The sequence below is a fragment of the Squalius cephalus genome (assembly GCF_949319135.1).
Source record: "Squalius cephalus genome assembly, chromosome: 21".
Taxonomy (NCBI): Eukaryota; Metazoa; Chordata; class Actinopteri; order Cypriniformes; family Leuciscidae; genus Squalius; species Squalius cephalus.
Genome location: NC_137142.1, coordinates 11,806,618 through 11,825,013, shown reverse-complemented (window position 1 = coordinate 11,825,013; position 18,396 = coordinate 11,806,618). Strand labels below are relative to the sequence as shown.

The following is an 18,396-nucleotide window of genomic DNA, read 5'->3' as shown; positions in this document are numbered from 1 at the left end:
CAAAATACAAGCTTCACATTTTGGTACAATGGCCCCATAGACTTCCATTTTAAGTGAACTTAAGGACAAGTTGGTGTTTTTGGTGTACAAGTGGTAATCTGTTGTACTGAATATAACAAAATAATGTATTTAACCCAAGAAGCATCTGCAAAGCTTTATATTTAGCTGTATTCGTTTACCCTGGTCACATGGTGATGTAGGTGCAGATTTGGATCGGTCCTCTTCTAACAGTGGGGATATGGGTAAGGGTTGTGGATCTGGACCCTGAGAGATCTGTGAGGAAAACAAGCATCATCCAATCATCATTATGTTTCAGGAGTCCCGATCAAGTGCTCGCTATAAAGACCATTATGTCATCAGTAATCAGAGTATTTACTATCATCTACAGCTGCATGGAGAAGGAGGCTTTTGACCTTTCAGTTCTACATGCCCAATTTATAGTGCGAACAAATAATTCCTGATGATTGTCGGCCTCTTACCTTTTTTCTCCTCTGGACGCTGCCGGAGAGTTTATCTGGAGTGACTCCGAGGTCGGACAGCACCTTGGCGATGCCCCTGGCGTCCACCCCACAGTTAGGAGCTACATTACTTTCACAACGCTTGTGCACATTCATCTTACAAACTGAGGACAGAGAAATGAAGGGAGACGGCATGAGAACTTATGTATTTCAATGCATGTTTGAATCTTGGACCTCTAAAACCATAAGAAAACTTTCATTGCTTAAAATAAAATATAAAAAAAAAAACTTAAAAACTCATTTTATTTCTAGTTTAACTTGAAAAATAAAATAAAATAAAAATGATACTAAATAATAATGGGTCAAAGTACTGTTTTCATAATGAAAGAGAGCACAACCTTTTCTTTTCTGTGACCTTTTTAGTAACCTTTTTAATATATATACATATATATATATATATATATATATATATATATATATATATATATATATATATATATATATATATATCAAAAAGGTAACTAGAGAAAGGTCACAGAAAAAAAAAAAGTTGTGCTCTCTTTCATCCATTTCATCATCCATTTTTTAGAGTATGTATATATATATATATATATATATATATATATATATATATATATATATATATATATATATGTCAAATATTGAAGAACCCAACTATTGGTTTAATTTTTTTTTTATTAAAATTTGATCAAAACATGGGATGAAACAACCCAACATTATACTGGGAAAAAAAAAAAAAAAAAACAAAAAAAAAAACAACAACAACGTATAAATATATTTTATAGGGATTATCAATTGCCAGTCTTGAATTAATCTATTTAATAACAGAACAGAGAAAAAAAAGAAAAATGTGCATTCACTATAGAAATGTCCAGAAAATGACAAAATAATTTAAAAATCCCTGAAAAATTGGCAGCTTTTCCATGACTGTGGGAACCCTGTATCTATATTTCCCAGAATGCCGCTCTCACCTTTGCACTGCAGCCCTTGCCGCAGCAGACCCCACAGTAATGAACCGCAGTGGTCACAGAACGTGAGGACTTTGTAGTTGTGAATCCGGAACTTATGAGGCATATTGACGCTGAAGCGCTGAGATCCCACCTGCAGGGGGTGATAGAGGATCAGAAAGATGCCTATGCAATGATCACAAGCATTTTAACAGAGGAAAAATAGTTTTTTTATTATTATTACTTACATCCAATATATATAGCTGTGGGTAGTGACACCCATTTGATAAAGCCTACACAGTGATGTTGTTAGCTAACAGTAAAAACATGGTAGACTATATTATTTAACTCCAAAGGGAAGTTTTATTCCTCAGGTGTTGCTCTTTATGTCAAGAGATATAATGGATGTTTCCTAAAATTAAGTAGACTAAAAATAGACTTAAACTGGAAAAAAATGACTTCCAGGTCCACTTTCCTGACGAGTTTCTCTCCAACGATAATCAAACTCACCTGAACAAGCTTATAAAGTTGTTGTATTAAAATGTTGTTGGCTGCTTCCGAAATCACATAATTCCCTACTGTATAGTAAGTGAAAAACAGTATGTGACAAAAGAAGTATGTCAAAAATCACAGCACTCTTAAAGTAAAAGCAAAAAGTACCCGCTTTTCATTGGCCAAGGACCAATCACAGTTAGTTTCTTTCCAGGTTAGGTGCGTGAAACTGTAACGTTGATGTCCCTACAATTATAGACCGATGTGTAAAACTCTTGTATGTATTTTAAAGAGTCTATGCCATGAACTTTACATACTTCACATACTTTTTTTGATTCTCATCAGCGCTCACTGTCACAGTTGTAAACACAACGGCTTTATTCTTCCATGAGGGGGTTTGGCATCAAGGGATCTTTGTTTACAGGCGGACCATTAAAAAAATGACACATGCGCCTCCCGGACATCCTGTAGAATTCAACCAATAAGATGACGACTTGCTGAAGTATTTCCAGTTAAGTGTGCGATATATAATAAGATATACAGCCAGCGGTCCGTGGGCATGACGTCTGAGACTAATGACAACATGGCAAATGTAGTAAGTCTGGATTACATTCATACTACATACACTCATACTATATAGAACATACATTTTAGCGGTCGTGAAGTAATTACTTATTCAAAATAAGTACCAAGACCTACTCGATTTCGGACGCAGCCATTAGCAGGTGAGTTTGATCAAGGTTTGAGGTAAACTCTGCAGGAAAGTGGTTTTTGAGGGCCAGAGTTGAGAACCCCTGAGCTAGAGCATAGAACTTCGAAATTAAAGTGTAGATAGCATAACTCTAGGATAAATTCGATGAGAAATGTATGGGTTTTTTTCATTGCATCTTTGCAAATCTGAATCACAGTTTGAAACATTGTTGAGACCTCTTATGAAACTCAAGAAAAGATGTATGGGTTATTTTTTTTCACAGGATAAACATCTGAAAAACAGGAAACCTGCAAAAGTTTCTATTTTACTCTCATTGGTGAAAACATCTTAAATGAGAGATATTAAAGAGACATCATGTGTGATTTTTCTCTCACCTCCTCTGTGGTGTCCTCCTGTTTCTTCAGACCAGCACATTTAGTGATGATCAGCTCATGGCAGCGTTTATGAACTACACAGGTGCACACTGAGGGACAGAGACAAGGAGTAGACGAAATTAGCTTTACTTCACTTTTCTGATGTATTACTGTGAGCTCACAGATAAGAATGTTTTCAGCCACAGTATAGATATGATATTTTTAGGAGGTTCCTGTCCATGCCAGAAGTTTCCTTCATTTCAGATTGTGAGCTAGTCACTGCTTAAAGGAATAATTCACCTAAAAATAAAAATTTGCCTATTATTTGTTCACCATGTACAACCCCAAATCAGAAAAAGTTGGGACACTGTACAAATTGTGAGTAAAAAAGGAATGGAATCATTTACAAATCTCATAAACTTATATTTTATTCACAATAGAATATAGATAACATATCAAATGTTGAAAGTGAGACATTTTGAAATGTCATGCCAAATATTTCATGAGAGCTACACATTCCAAAAAAGTTGGGACAGGTAGCAATAAGAGGCCGGAAAAGTTAAATGTACATATAAGGAACAGCTGGAGGACCAATATGCAACTTATTAGGTCAATTGGCAACATGATTGGGTATAAAAAGAGCCTCTCAGAGTGGCAGTGTCTCCCAGAAGTCAAGATGGGCAGAGGATCACCAATTCCCCCAATGCTGCGGCGAAAAATAGTGGAGCAATATCAGAAAGGAGTTTCTCAGAGAAAAATTGCAAAGAGTTTGAAGTTATCATCATCTACAGTGCATAATATCATCCAAAGATTCAGAGAATCTGGAACAATCTCTGTGCGTAAGGGTCAAGGCCGGAAAACCATACTGGATGCCCGTGATCTTCGGGCCCATAGACGGCACTGCATCACATACAGGAATGCTACTGTAATGGAAATCACAACATGGGCTCAGGAATACTTCCAGAAAACATTGTCGGTGAACACAATCCACCGTGCCATTCGCCGTTGCCAGCTAAAACTCTATAGGTAAAAAAAAAGCCATATCTAAACAGGATCTAGAAGCGCAGGCGTTTTCTCTGGGCCAAGGCTCATTAAAATGGACTGTGGCAAAGTGGAAAACTGTTCTGTGGTCAGACGAATCAAAATTTGAAGTTCTTTTTGGAAAACTGGGACGCCATGTCATCCAGACTAAAGAGGACAAGGACAACCCAAGTTGTTATCAGCGCTCAGTTCAGAAGCCTGCATCTCTGATGGTATAGGGTTGCATGAGTGCGTGTGGCATGGTCAGCTTACACATCTGGAAAGGCACCATCAATGCTGAAAGGTATATCCAAGTTCTAGAACAACATATGCTCCCATCCAGACGTCGTCTCTTTCAGGGAAGACCTTGCATTTTCCAACATGACAATGCCAGACCATATACTGCATCAATTACAATATCATGGCTGCGTAGAAGAAGGATCCGGGTACTGAAATGGCCAGCCTGCAGTCCAGATCTTTTACCCATAAAAAACATTTGGTGCATCATAAAGAGGAAGATGCAACAAAGAAGACCTAAGACAGTTGAGCAACTAGAAGCCTGTATTAGACAAGAATGGGACAACATTCCTATTCCTAAACTTGAGCAACTTGTCTCCTCAGTCCCCAGACGTTTGCAGACTGTTATAAAAAGAAGAGGGGATGCCACACAGTGGTAAACATGGCCTTGTCCCAACTTTTTTGAGATGTGTTGATGCCATGAAATTTAAAATCAACTTATTTTTCCCTTAAAATTATACATTTTCTCAGTTTAAACATTTGATATGTCATCTATGTTGTATTCTGAATAAAATATTGAAATTTGAAACTTCCACATCATTGCATTCTGTTTTTATTCACAATTTGTACAGTGTCCCAACTTTTTCTGATTTGGGGTTGTATTTTGTTTTATTCTGTGGAACACAAAAGGGGAATTTTGAATGAAGTGCTTGAGTCAAACTGACTTCTCCAATGATATTTCTCTTGCGTTGTTATCTTGATGGCTGTATTCGTATTGAACTGTTGTGGTATAAGAGCTGTCACATCATTCTTTTAAAATTTCTCTTTTGTGTTCCACTGAAAATACAATAAATATGTGGATAAGTAAATAATGACAGAATTTTAATTTTGTTGCTTTAGATTTTGTTGCTAATATTTTCAATGAACAAGCAACCCGATATACCCGAACCCGAACAGAAACACTGATATGGGTAAATATTAAGAAAACTGAATTGGATCTACCTACCTTGGCACTGATACCCTTGCTTTCCTAATACACCCCTGTGAAGAGAAGGAGATCAGCTATTATTTTTCTTGAACAGTGACACTAAACTCAACAGCATTTATTTAAGTATGCATTAAACAGTTCATAAATAAATAAATAAAATTAGTTGAATTTTTAGAAAATCTGCTTTGACTCGTGGCCGCATTACCACTTTAGGTGTGCATTGTTTTCAAATAATTCAACAGCCCGTCACCAATTATTCCTTACTTAAATTCCCCCTGTAGTCAATAATTGTATCCCTTAAAACTCATATTCGATCACCAAAATTACATATTTAAATGTTTTTTTCCTGTGAATAAAAAAATTCTTCATGCCTTAAAATAGCTTGAATGCAACTCTACACCCTTCATTTATTATACGCGTAACAATTAATATGCTAATTAGCCCCGCCTCCACTCACGCCAGCTCACAGATTCACTCGGCCAGCTTACTGAGGGAAACGCTGCAAAATGATATCGCTCTTTACAACGTCGGACACATAACGGTAATTAATATGATTAGCCTTTTGCTTTACCATGTTATCAAACAGCTAATAATGTGTTGCTAATGTTACACAAACCATGTTCCCGCCATCTCAATCTGCCTTCTAACATCAAAAACGCTTTGAACAACTCAGAACGTCAGTGGAGAAAGGCATATAGTTCATCGTAACATAGTAATATACATCATACACCTGCTATATTGCTAAATCTACCGATTTTTCATATCAACAAAAAATATACTGGGATAACCTGTCATCTCATCTCCCCTGCTAGTTCCATGTTAATGATATGCTAAAGCCCGCCGGCATGTTGACGTGATTGGCTACAAGGTAGTTTGTGACGTCAGAAACACCAGCGATTTCAAACCGCGTTTTTGAGACAGTCTTTGGTTCACTGCAGATTTAAGGAGAAAATACTCAGCAATGGTGTTGACTTATGAATTTGCACATGGTTTGTCTTAAAGCATATTAAAAACACCACATAGACATATAAACAACATTAAAAACTTGATTTTCACCACAGGGGGACTTATAACTAATAATGTTAACAAATAGGACCATACTGCAAAGTGTTCGTAATAATACAGTGTGTGGACAAATATCCTCCTACGTTGAAAAATTGCTTACAGGAATTGTATCCTGGTAACTCTTTAGGAGAAAATAACTGCTCACATATATATATTTCATAGGGTGTGTGTTGTTATTCGCTGCCCTTCCCTTCAGTTTCAGTCCCACACATCATGTCTGCACCTTATCTTTAAAACAGCCATATTCTTTCTGTTCTCCAGAGAGGCGGCCGCGGGACACGGCGGTGCTCTTGTGCAATGTGGAGGATGCCAGACGCACTCAATACACACATATTGTAGCACTGTCGTTCTGAGCCTCGGGGCTTTTCCTGAAGTTACCATGGAAACGCAGGCCTCTTAGGGGAAACCACCCGTGAACAGACTCGTGAGGAGGGACAGTGTACACTGGTTATGTCAAAACTCAGACGCAGGTTTACCAACAGACGCAGCTGTACAAACAGCACTCTACACGGCTGTAAATATCAGCTGACGGTTGCTGTGGGACTCACCAGATGAAGTCTCGGCAGTGTGAGCAGTAGGTGGGCTGTCTCAGGTAGGTGGCCATGAACTTGTGCCCATTGACTTGATGCACTCTCCTCCGGACAGCTCCCTGCCTCTTCCTGGGACGCATGCGTTCACGAAACACACGCTCCTCATTTTTGCAGCTTCCTACTGCAAAACACACACAAATGCACAAACAAATGTAAACATTCAAAACCATTATTCAATAATGTGCACTCAATCATCCAGGTGCACATAGTAACATTTTTCAATATATATATACATATATATATATATATATATATATATATATATATATATATATATATATATATATATATATATTTAAGCCCACCAATGTCTGAGACACTCAGACTTACACAGCCCTAAGATGAAGACTCCAATCATATCAGTAGCCTTGAAAAAGCTGTTTAATTCTACATGGGGAGTTGTCACCATTTTGAAATCACATGACCAGTCGAATACTATTCACTTTATAACCCCCCTTATTTTCAGACACTTTCATCATGATGACAAACATACATTTGAGAGTGTATTTGTTAACATAATAGAAGACCGTTTTTGTTAATATTTATACTAACGTAAAAACCACAAAACCAAACAGAGAATTAGCTTGTTTCTTCTAAAGCTTAAAGTAGCTTTAAGCATTTTTTCTACCTGATATCACTCAACTATGTGTCCTGAGATATCACATCTGTCCCTATGACAGACGCTATTGTTCAACCAATCAGAAGACTGATTGGTACTCTGTCAGCCACTAACAGTACTTGTAAGGGAATAGTTCACTCAAAAATGACAATTTTGTCATCATTTGCTCACCCTACTATTCCCTGTTAAACAAAATCGAGTCAACGAATCCATTAACTGTGTGTTTTTCTGTTTGTGTGTTATGAGGTGCCATGCAGAGGCAGTGACCAATAAACTGGGGGGCATGACTGTGACATTGGCACCATATTGGAGAGTTGTAAGACGCTCTCACTAGGAAAAGAAACAGGCCACAGGGGTAGAGCTCCACTCTTTCTCTCTCTTCTACTCATTCTCTCTGTGGAGCATGAGAACTGTGATCACTCCTGAGTATTCCCTTATGTCAATGTATCCGTCTGTTGCAGTCACACTTCTCAGCCCTGAGAGAAAGAGAAGGAGAGAGGCTGGACTTGGAGTCACAAAATGACAAAGCAAGTTGTGTCAAACTGGCAGGCCGACAGTCATCTCCTGTTATTAATAAAGCCATTGTGTGTGTGTGTGTGTGTGTGTGTGTGTGTGTGTGTGTGTGTGTGTGTGTGTGTGTGTGTGTGTGTTTTTTTAAAACTCTTTTTGCCAGCTGAAAAAGAAACCGAGCCAGGCAGGACTGCTGTGCATAGCAGAAAACCTTTGACATCAAAAGTAGAAGAGAAAGTGCAGGAGAACAAGCCTCTTCCTTTCAGACTAAACAATCAGCGATCCAAAACATGACGAATATCATGCATAATTATATTAACATGCTATTTATTATTTTATAAAATTAAATCACATCATTTCAGGAGTTTAAAAACTCTTTATAGTTTCGCTTTTTTTTTTTTTTTTTTCTGAGAAACTCCAAACGAACTTCGGTTTGGCCTGCTTTTGTTTGAAATTATGTCACACCAGTTCATTCTTCGAATTTGCTTGAAGTATATCAATGCCTTAAACATGTAATACAATTTATTGTAGTTTTTCGTTAATAATAAAAGTTGTTCAGTTATTATAATTATCAATAGTCATCTTTTCAGACCATTAGTCAACGAATATTCAGAAAAAACTGCTGATTGCTCACTAAAACCCAGGTCACTAACAGATTGTCAATTCAAGTAATTTCAAGTTCATTTAGATTCAGATGTGACAGAACATGATAATATACATTTAACCCATTAAACCATTCATTTACACCAGTTACAGACCTATTTAGGCTGATTTGCGCTAAACTGTTGTGAGCACGAGAGAAGTATTATCGCATTGAAAGGAAAATGATCTTATTGATCAAGAGAACATGATAGACATGATAGACATTACTGCATTGACAAGCCAAACATAGCGAGAGGGAGGCATGTGACTTTGGGAGAACATGGGCCATTTGGTCTGGCATCCCGACCAGCTTATTCAGCAACATTGCCTCAACCAATGACAATTTGTTTACCCAACCAATGGAAGACAGATGGATTATTTAGAAAACCTGTTTGAAAACAGTCAATGTCTCAGTATAGGCACAAAAAGTACACACTTCCCCTGTAACACCTTTCAAACTGAAAGCTTTTAGGGTCTTTCCTAGAGCTGCAAGATATTAATGAAAAATACAATATTTGATCATGATAATAAGTCAGTTAAAATTATACTTTAAGTCCCCCTGTGGTAAAAATATTTAATGTTGTTTATGTCTATGTGGTGTTTTTAATATGCTTTAAGACAAACCATGTGTAAATTCATGTCAACACCATTGCTTTCTTTTAAAAACTGCAGTGATGCCCTAGTGAAAAAACCTATACCAAAATGTATTTAAAAGACATTTAGTTCATACTAAGTATACAAAACTATTAACATATTTACTGACATATCGCTTGAGACTTACTGATATAAATATCATAATTCAACTTTATTTGGAGTACTTCTTTATTGCACAATGCACATTTCTTAATATTAAGCCTAAATGTGTTTAATATCACTGTTAGTAAGGATAGTATGATCACTGTATAATTTAAATGCAAGATATTTAAAGTGTACCTAAAGTGTACTTGCAATTGTTCCATTTTAGCAAAATCAAATATAGCCTACTTAATTATATCTTTAGTTGGACCTCAGCACTATTTCTTACAGTGGCAGAGAGAGCTCAACGCGCTGCAACTGAAGAAAACGCATGCAAATAGAAAAAACACCCGCAAATTAAGAAAACATCTTCATCAGTTTCACAACTCGTGTGCTCCAAATACTCACAACACAACCAAATACAGAAACGCGCCGCAAAAGTTCACAACCAAATACAGAAACACGAATAGCACAGACCACAACGGAAATGTTTCCAGGGGACCCCAATAAGAGACTAACCCGGCTGAGACATGCTTATTGCCCGTGAGCATCCCTATGCCCTACTCCCTTCGAAGGGCAGACGGCAGAGCCCTTGAAGTGGGACTTTGGAGTGAGCAGGGCACTTGTGTGCCATTATGTAGCCGTTTGGATCGCACTTGGCGAAGGGAGCAACGAAAGACAACATAATTCCCTCATTATTTTCATCTGGGATGTTCCAGTGACAACGCAGCACGGTGACCATCAGCTATTCCATGAATAGCTGTTCTTACAACATTGCGGTTAACATAAATGTTGCAAATAAATATACATTTTATACAAAATAATTTTTTTAAATACTAAAAACATTTTTTAAGTATAGTGGGACTTGTACAGCCCCTCTCACCAGACATGATAGTCTCCAGCATCAACACTTCTGTGCTTCTCAGAGAAAATGGAAGAACTGGTGTATGCTGGAACCAAACTATCCCACTCTATTTCTGCGAGCCCCAAGATATCAACCAAAAAACGCCAGGCCCCGCAACCACCAAAGCCTGAACTTTCATTATTTACAGATCTCCAAAATACTCTCCAGCATTTGCTGAGGACTTTACTGAACTGTTATCAACAGTTACCTCAGAGTTTGACTGTTTTGCCATTGCTGGTGATTTTAACATTCACATAGATAATGCAGAAACCAATATGGCAAAAGAAATCAAAACTGTTTAAAAAACTTTTGATCTGACTCAGCAAGAACATGGACCCACACACAATCATGGACACACTCTAGATTTACTTATCAGAAAGGGTCTAAACATTTCATCGATTGTTATTAAGAATGTAGCACTGTCTGATCATTTCTGTATTTTCTTTGACATATTGATCTCTCCTGCCATTGAAGCTAGATCTGTGTCTGTCAAGAAGAGATGCTTAAATGAGAACATGAGTGTACTATTTATCAAGGCTATATCTTTAACACCAAGCATATCTGCTGACTCTGTTGATTTTCTCCTTGATTCTTTTAACTCAAAAGTTAAAAGTGCAATTGATGATATTGCTCCTGTGAAAGTCAGGAGGAAGAGTGGCAGACTAAAAGCACCTTGGAGAAACTCAACAGCAGTGCAAAATATGAAAAGACAATGCAGAAAAGCAGAGCAGAAAAGACAAAACTTGTAGTCCATTATAACATCTACAAAGACAGCATCCATGTTTTCAATATGGAACTAGGCAAAGCTAGACAGACTTATTTCTCAAATATTAGAAACAAACATAAACAACACGCGCACTCTTTTTGCTACTGTAGAGAGACTGGCAAACCCCCCAAGTCACATTCCCAGTGAATTGCTCTCAGACAGCAAATTACAGAAAATACAGATCAGACCACAACCCGAGAAAGTAGTCACTATGTCTGATTTTGAAGAAACTGATGGAAAAATTTTGGAAGAAACCGTACAGCACCTTAAAACATCACCTTGCGCCCTTGACGCACTTCCCACATCTTTTTTCAAAAGTGTGTTTTAAACTGTTTAGAAGTGTTCTAGTTCTCCTAGAAGTGGTAAACTCCTCACTTCTCTCTGGAAGTTTTCCAAACAGAGCAATCTGGATAAGACCATATTAAGTAACTATAGACCAATCTCAAATTTTCCTTTCATAGGCAAGATCATTGAAAAAAATTGTCTTCAATCAGCTGAACAAATTCTTAATCTAGAATGGACAATTTTCAATCTGGTTTCCGACCGCATCACAGCACAGAGACAGCGCTCATAAAGATAATAAACGATATTCGCTTAAATACTGATTCAGGCAAATTATCAGTGCTGGTACTACTCGACCCTCAGTGCTGCATTTGACACTGTCGATCACAACATACTTCTTGACAGGCTGGAAAACTTGGTCGGGATAGTCCTAAAATGGTTCATACTTAGAAGGGAGAGGTTATTATGTTGTGAGAATAGGAGACCATAAGTCTGAATGGACATCCAAGACATGCGGAGTCCCTCAAGGCTCAATTCTTGGGCCACTCCTGTTCAACCTGTACATGCTCCCAATGAGCCAAATAATGAGAAAGAACCAAATTGCTTACCACAGCTATGCAGACGACACACAGATCTACTTAGCCCTATCGCCTAACGATTACAGCCCCATTGACTCCCTGTGCCAATGCATTGATGAAGTCAACAGTTGGATGTGCCAAAACTTTCTTCAGTTAAACAAAGACAAAACTGAAGTCATTGCGTTTGGAAACAAAGATGAAGTTCAAGGTGAACGCATACCTTGACGCTAGGGGTCAAACAATTAAAAATCAAGTCAGGAATCTTGATGTGACTCTAGAGTCAGACCTTAGTTTCAGTAGTCATGTCAAAGCAATAACTAAATCAGCATACTATCATCTCAAAAATATTGTAAGAATTAGATGCTTTGTTTCCAGTCAAGACTTAGAGAAACTTGTTCATGTTTTCATCACCAGCAGGGTGGATTATTGTAACGGACTCCTCACTGGCCTTCCCAAAAAGACCATAAGACAGTTGCAGCTCATACAGAACACTGCTGCCAGGATTCTGAGCAGAACCAGAAAATATGAACATATCACACCAGTCCTCAGGTCTTTACACTGGCTCCCAGTTACATTTAGGATTGATGTTAAAGTATTATTACTGGTATATAAATCATTCAATGGCCTAGGACCTCAATACATTGCAGATATGCTAACTGAATATAAATCTAACAGATCACTCAGAGAAACATTTCTGTTTGTTCTGTGCTATTTGCAACGCGTTTCTGTATTTGGTTGTGTTGTGAGTATTTGGAGCACACTTGTATTGTGAAACTGATGAAGATGTTTTCTTAATTTGTGTTTTTTTTTTCGCGTTGAGCTCTCTAGGCCACCGTAATTTCTCGATAACTAAAGTGCATTGTAACAGTGGTTACCTCTGTAAGTTGAGCGAGTGGATCTCTAGTGTGAGTGAGTGGAGGCGGGGCTAAGTAGCATAATCACAGTTCCGCATATAATAAATTAAGCAAAAGTGTCGAGTTACATTCAAGCTATTTTAAGGCATGAAGAATTTTTTTTTTTAGGGGTAATCAGCGAACAAGACACTGGGAACAACCAGAGAACAATCAACAAGAAAACTACAAACCGACTCTGAAATGAGGCACCAGAAAGGAAATAACTAAAAAGTCCACACAAAAGACAGGTAACAGATAACAATTGCACACTGGACACGTCATTCTGTACTCATCCTCAAGGCGGCAGTCCAAAAGTGTAAATCGAATCACCATACAGCCAGAAGTTCACTTTAAGAATGAATAAAGTGGCATAGATGAGATAGAAGATTTGTGCTTGATAAAAAAAAAAAAAAAATTATAATTATAATAATAAAAATAATAAAAAACTGGAAAGTGAAAGTGTGATCTATATTATGATATTTCCCTCTTTTTCACTATTCCTCAGATTGAGGAAGCTGTTAAAAAAATTAAATTGGTCAAAAATGACTGAAAAGATTTTAAGGATTAATAGAAGATATAATGATAAAATGCATCTTAAAGTGAGCAGAGTTAAAATTCTTGGAAATCTGATGACTTCTGTATGTTTAGTAAATGCTCTTAAATGATGCTGCTCAGAAAAGGGTCAAAGGTCAATCTAATATCATAGCAGAATGTTAATCTAGTTCGGTAGAAAATCAGTTTCTTCTGGAATTTGTATATACTTTAGCTACTGCAGGTAACCTGAGTCCATGTGGATTACAATGCAGTGCAATTCCTGTACTGTAGGAAATATTTAATATAGGATAACATAACTGATCACGTGATCTACATCAAACAACAAACACAGACAAAGAAAAACAATCTTTTTTTTTTAAGCAAATTCTTTGCTAATCTCTCATTAGTCAAAAATAGTTCCACACCAATTTGTTGTGTGGGACAACTCATGATGATCAAACAAAAGAAATATTGATAGCGCCTCAGAAATACACTTTCAACCCACAAACACTTTACTTCTAATTGTCTCTATATAACAGAGATTAAAGTATTTAAACATTACAAAATGATACACTTCACATTTAAAACAGTGAGTTTGAGTCTAAATGATGGGGATAAGATATGTGCAGCAGTTAAAGGGCCGGTCCTGTTCTAATCACCATCTAAGGACAATGGACCAGTGGCGCGTCTAGTCTCACAGGAGACTGAAGTAAGTCAGCCTCATATGCATCACCCACATCCTCCTCTCAACTGCTTGTAATGAAAGAGAGAGAGAAAGAGAGACAAGAAACAGATGTAGTAGCTCATACTATCTCAGTAGGATATGGCTGGTCATTTATCAGCTCTCACTCATTAACACTCAGTGAGGGTGAGAAGAACTCGGCACACAGAAGCCTTCAGATTTAAGATCATATAAAACTTCTAGTTTTGGATTTTGTCACATTATTACGAAAGACAACTTCTGCAGAAGATCAATGCCTATTTCTACATCATTGCCTCTTTAGCCCCGCCCACCGATTCATGCATGTCATGTAGAAGTAAATATGAGACAGACGCAAATACAGGATTAATCCAGCAACAAAACAATAGACATGCCTTTGAGGATTACAGGACATTTTGAAGTGCCAAGTTGTGGAAAAACAGTCTTTGCATTGCCATCCATGTGATCCTATCACTAAGAAAGTGTGGATGAACTTTATGTTGACAAAGTTCCAGTCATATCGCATCAGTAAGACACTGTTCGTTTGTTCGCTTCATTTTACAGCAGATTCATTTTGAAACCAGACACATTTCGAAGCAGGCTTTTCAGAGAGACTGAAAATAAAAATGATGCAGTGCACACTATTGGATCTGACAGCAATGTTGCAACACACGTTTTTATTGTTTCCCCCTCAGGTTAATGTTTTTTAATGGAAACAATTGCATAAATAAGACAAAACCCCAAGCAGCCACAAATAATGCGGCCACTGGTTTACATTGATCGCAAGATCAGAAAATCCTGGAAGGAGTGAATAACAGTGCGAATGAGAAATCCTTGAGAATCGTCCATGAGAAATAACAACATACGGTTTTTGAATATAATGTAAATAATGACAGAATTTTTATTTTTGGATTAACTGTCCCTTTAATAAACATTTATAGTCTTATTGTGTAGTTTCATCATATTATTCTAAAATAAAAAGGGTATTAAAATGTAACAACTGTATCTATCATTGAAACAACTTTTCTGCTGACCTATCCATGGCTGTGTAGACGGGAAAAAATCTGCTATATTTTTACAGTTTATGAAGAAAATGTAACTGCTACCTGCTTTTGCAAAAGTTGTGCCATTTTCACTTTTTTATTAGTGCTTTCAAATTGAGTAATAGCGATTAATCACATCTAATATAAAAGTTTGTAAATATATAATATGTGTATATACATACACATAAGTCATGTCATGTAGTATTTAAGAAATCTGAACTGTTGATGTTTGTGGATATGCCTATATGTATCTCTTTATGTGTGAGTGTGTATATACAGTAGGTAGTGAGTGCTATACATTGATCTGAAGGTCAAAGTTTAAAAAGCATGTGCTCAAGAGAATTATTCAACAGGAAAACACTTTGCATGGCCACTTGGATTTCTTCATATAATTAATGACTTAAATTTCACCCTCTGGCCCTACATAGCAACCATTGCCTGGCTGCATGCAAAGCAAGCAACAGGTGGAGGACAGGACTGTCAATGGAATTAGACACATTAATTACACCATCAATCATATTGATGTTTAACAGCGGAACTCTGCCTCTCTCATTCATTCAGAGATATGCTATATAGTATATATTGTTTTATGTGAATGTACTGTATGTATGCAGGTAAAATAGAATGTACTATAATATATAATCAACTGATAAGATAATTTACATTTTTCAACAATAACAATCAAGCAGTAATATAGTTCACATTTCTCAATGATATAACAATCGAGCAGTTGAGATTAGCTATAAATTAATATAATCCTTATTCTTCTTCTTCTTGTAGACCAGAATGTCTCCAGTCTTTGGAAATATACTATAGATTTCCACTCACAACCAAAATGTACAACATTGCTAATTACACACGCCTATATCAATAGTAGATAGTGAAAAGAAAGCAGAGTTCACCCCGAGTAACACCTCACTTTTCCCAAGCACCACATTTCACAGGACTTTAACACAGGACAGCAGGCCCAGTGCAATTAAAAGTGCACTCATATATCAGAGCAGCTCAATGGAGTCTTTGACCTAAAGCAGTGTGTTTTAATTACTATTATTTACTCAAGTGAAAACATGCTCAGTGATCAGTCTTTAAAGAACTATAAGTGTCAAACAACTATAAAATCAGCATTCAACAACTTCAGGTAACAGGTTTCAGGATATTGGTTGTAATTAAAAGGGATATATAGTTCACCCAAAAATGAAAATTCCGTCATTAATTACTCAACCTCATGCCGTTCCAAAGCCGTGAGACTCTTGTTCATCTTTGGAACACAAATGGAGATTTTTTTGATGAAATTTGAGACCTTTCTGTCCTTCCATTGACAACTACACAACTGACACTTTAACGCTTCAAAAAGTTCATTAAGAGATCGTAAAAGTAATCCACTTATCATGTCCAGCTGTGCACTCATCAATCATCATCACCTGTATATATGTTCAGTTTTCTGTCAGTTTAGTGTCCGGTGTCATCTATAGTGGATGTGTTTTATGTTGCTCTGTTCCTGTTTGGATTACCCTTTGGATTTATTAAATATTATCTATTTGCCTTCATCTTCATCTTCGTGTGTGTTTATACAACCACCCCCGTGACAGAACACCGGACCAACAAAAGTAAATACATGTAGTTTGTGAGATTTTCTTTTCTTTTTTCCATGTTCAGTATTTTTGTTCTGTCACCCCTGCTAGCATTATGGACTTTCCAGCAGTTAAACTCTTGTGCCTTGAGCAGGGAGAATGCTTCCTCGAGGAACATTTAAAGGAGTTTTTGGACCTCGCCCATCAAACCACCTTCACGGACGACTGCCGATCTTAACGCCACCACACGTGCACAGTTGTCCGGGAGGTTCCCAAGAGAGACCGAGGATCACATCAGCCTGTCTTCTACCAGTCTCGCTGGCCTTGCCCAACCCCCCTCCCTTACTACCTCTCCAGACAATTTCAAATGCTACATTTTTTTTTGCATTGGTCTTCAGTCTTTTCCCCAGTCTCCAGGCATCAGTGCCACCCAGTTATCACCGTCTCAGTAGCAAGGAACCACCTCAAACCTATTGGGAGCCTCATCTCCTCCAGGGCATTAGGAGCCCAAGGCTCCGCCCCCAGCCTCTGTGCGCGACAATCTGCCTCGACCCGTCACCCTGGCTCCTGCGCCTGTGCTCCTTCTGCCCTTGACCTCAGCATGGACCATTTGGCCTCGCCGGACTCCTTGTGCAGCTAGGTCAGACATCGCTTCGCCTCCACTGCCGACTTGCAGACCGTCCGCTGCTCTCTGGTCCTCCACTCTTTTTGGCTGTGGCTTGCTCCGTCCTACCTCAGACCCCGCCCTCCGCCCTCGGTCGCTCCAACTCGCCCACAGACCTCCGGATCCCCACCTCATTCTGAGGAGGTCATCGCTGCGGCTCCATCGCGGCCACCTAGATTGCCGTCATCTGTCCGGCACCTCGGCTCATCGGCTGCACGGTGGGCTCCATCTCGTCGTTATTGTCTCCGCTCATCCCCACGGTGGCCCTCATCAGTATTCCTCCATGGCTCCTCCCTCCATCAACGCCGCCATGGGACACTCCCCTGGCCGAGGCCTGGATGAACAACCATCATGTCCTGCTCAAAGAAGACTTGAAATCTTTTGACTTCAGAAGACTTGGAATATAGAGTGTAATTCAAATGGACTGGTCTTATGGTGTTTTTTTTTATTAGAGTTGGACAGTAGAAATCACAATCCACTGTCCTTGAATGAAAAAGAGAAGCTCAGACATTCTGTATAACATATCCTTTTTTTTGTTTCACTGAAGAAAGAAAATTAAATTTTCATTCATTCACCTTCTGGATGCATGTTAGAGAAGTTAAAAGAGAGATAAAACATCTGTATATGATTAATGGACTGCAGGTAAACTTCAAAGTTGTCTGAAAGACCCAGTGAGATAAAAACATCAAACCAGGGGACACTACAGAGGTGACATAAGAACGAGAGCACAAACAAAGCCTGCAAAAGACAGCAGAGAGGCACGTGACTGAGGGTGTATTGACTGGGCAAGAACTCCCTGCGCATCCATTCATGCTATAGTCCTGGTAAAAGTAAAAGACCTGGGTGTTATACTAGACTGCAAACTGTCTTTTGAAAATCATATTTCATATGTTACAAGAACAGCCTTTTTCCACCTTAGAAACATTGCTAAGCTACATAACATGCTATCAGTTTCTGATGCAGAAAAGTTAGTTCATGCGTTCATGACCTCGAGACTAGATTACTGTAATGCTTTATTAGCCGGTTGTCCTGCATCCTTAATAAACAAGCTACAGTTAGTCCAAAATGCCGC

The 18,396-nt window shown here is 38.1% G+C and overlaps 1 protein-coding gene across 3 annotated transcripts in view; it reads right to left on the bottom strand.

Annotated features, from left to right (window-relative positions):
* prkceb (protein kinase C, epsilon b) overlaps positions 1-18,396 on the bottom strand; it is a 100,988-nt gene that overhangs the window by 39,431 nt on the left and 43,161 nt on the right. For all 3 annotated transcript variants that reach the window (XM_079855037.1, XM_079855038.1, XM_079855039.1), the window contains exons 3-8: positions 6,842-7,004; positions 5,247-5,281; positions 3,005-3,093; positions 1,451-1,580; positions 480-622; positions 180-273 (exon numbers count right to left, since the gene is read on the bottom strand). In XM_079855037.1, coding sequence (XP_079711163.1) covers positions 180-273; positions 480-622; positions 1,451-1,580; positions 3,005-3,093; positions 5,247-5,281; positions 6,842-7,004 — 654 coding nt within the window. The remainder of the gene's footprint in view (positions 1-179; positions 274-479; positions 623-1,450; positions 1,581-3,004; positions 3,094-5,246; positions 5,282-6,841; positions 7,005-18,396) is intronic.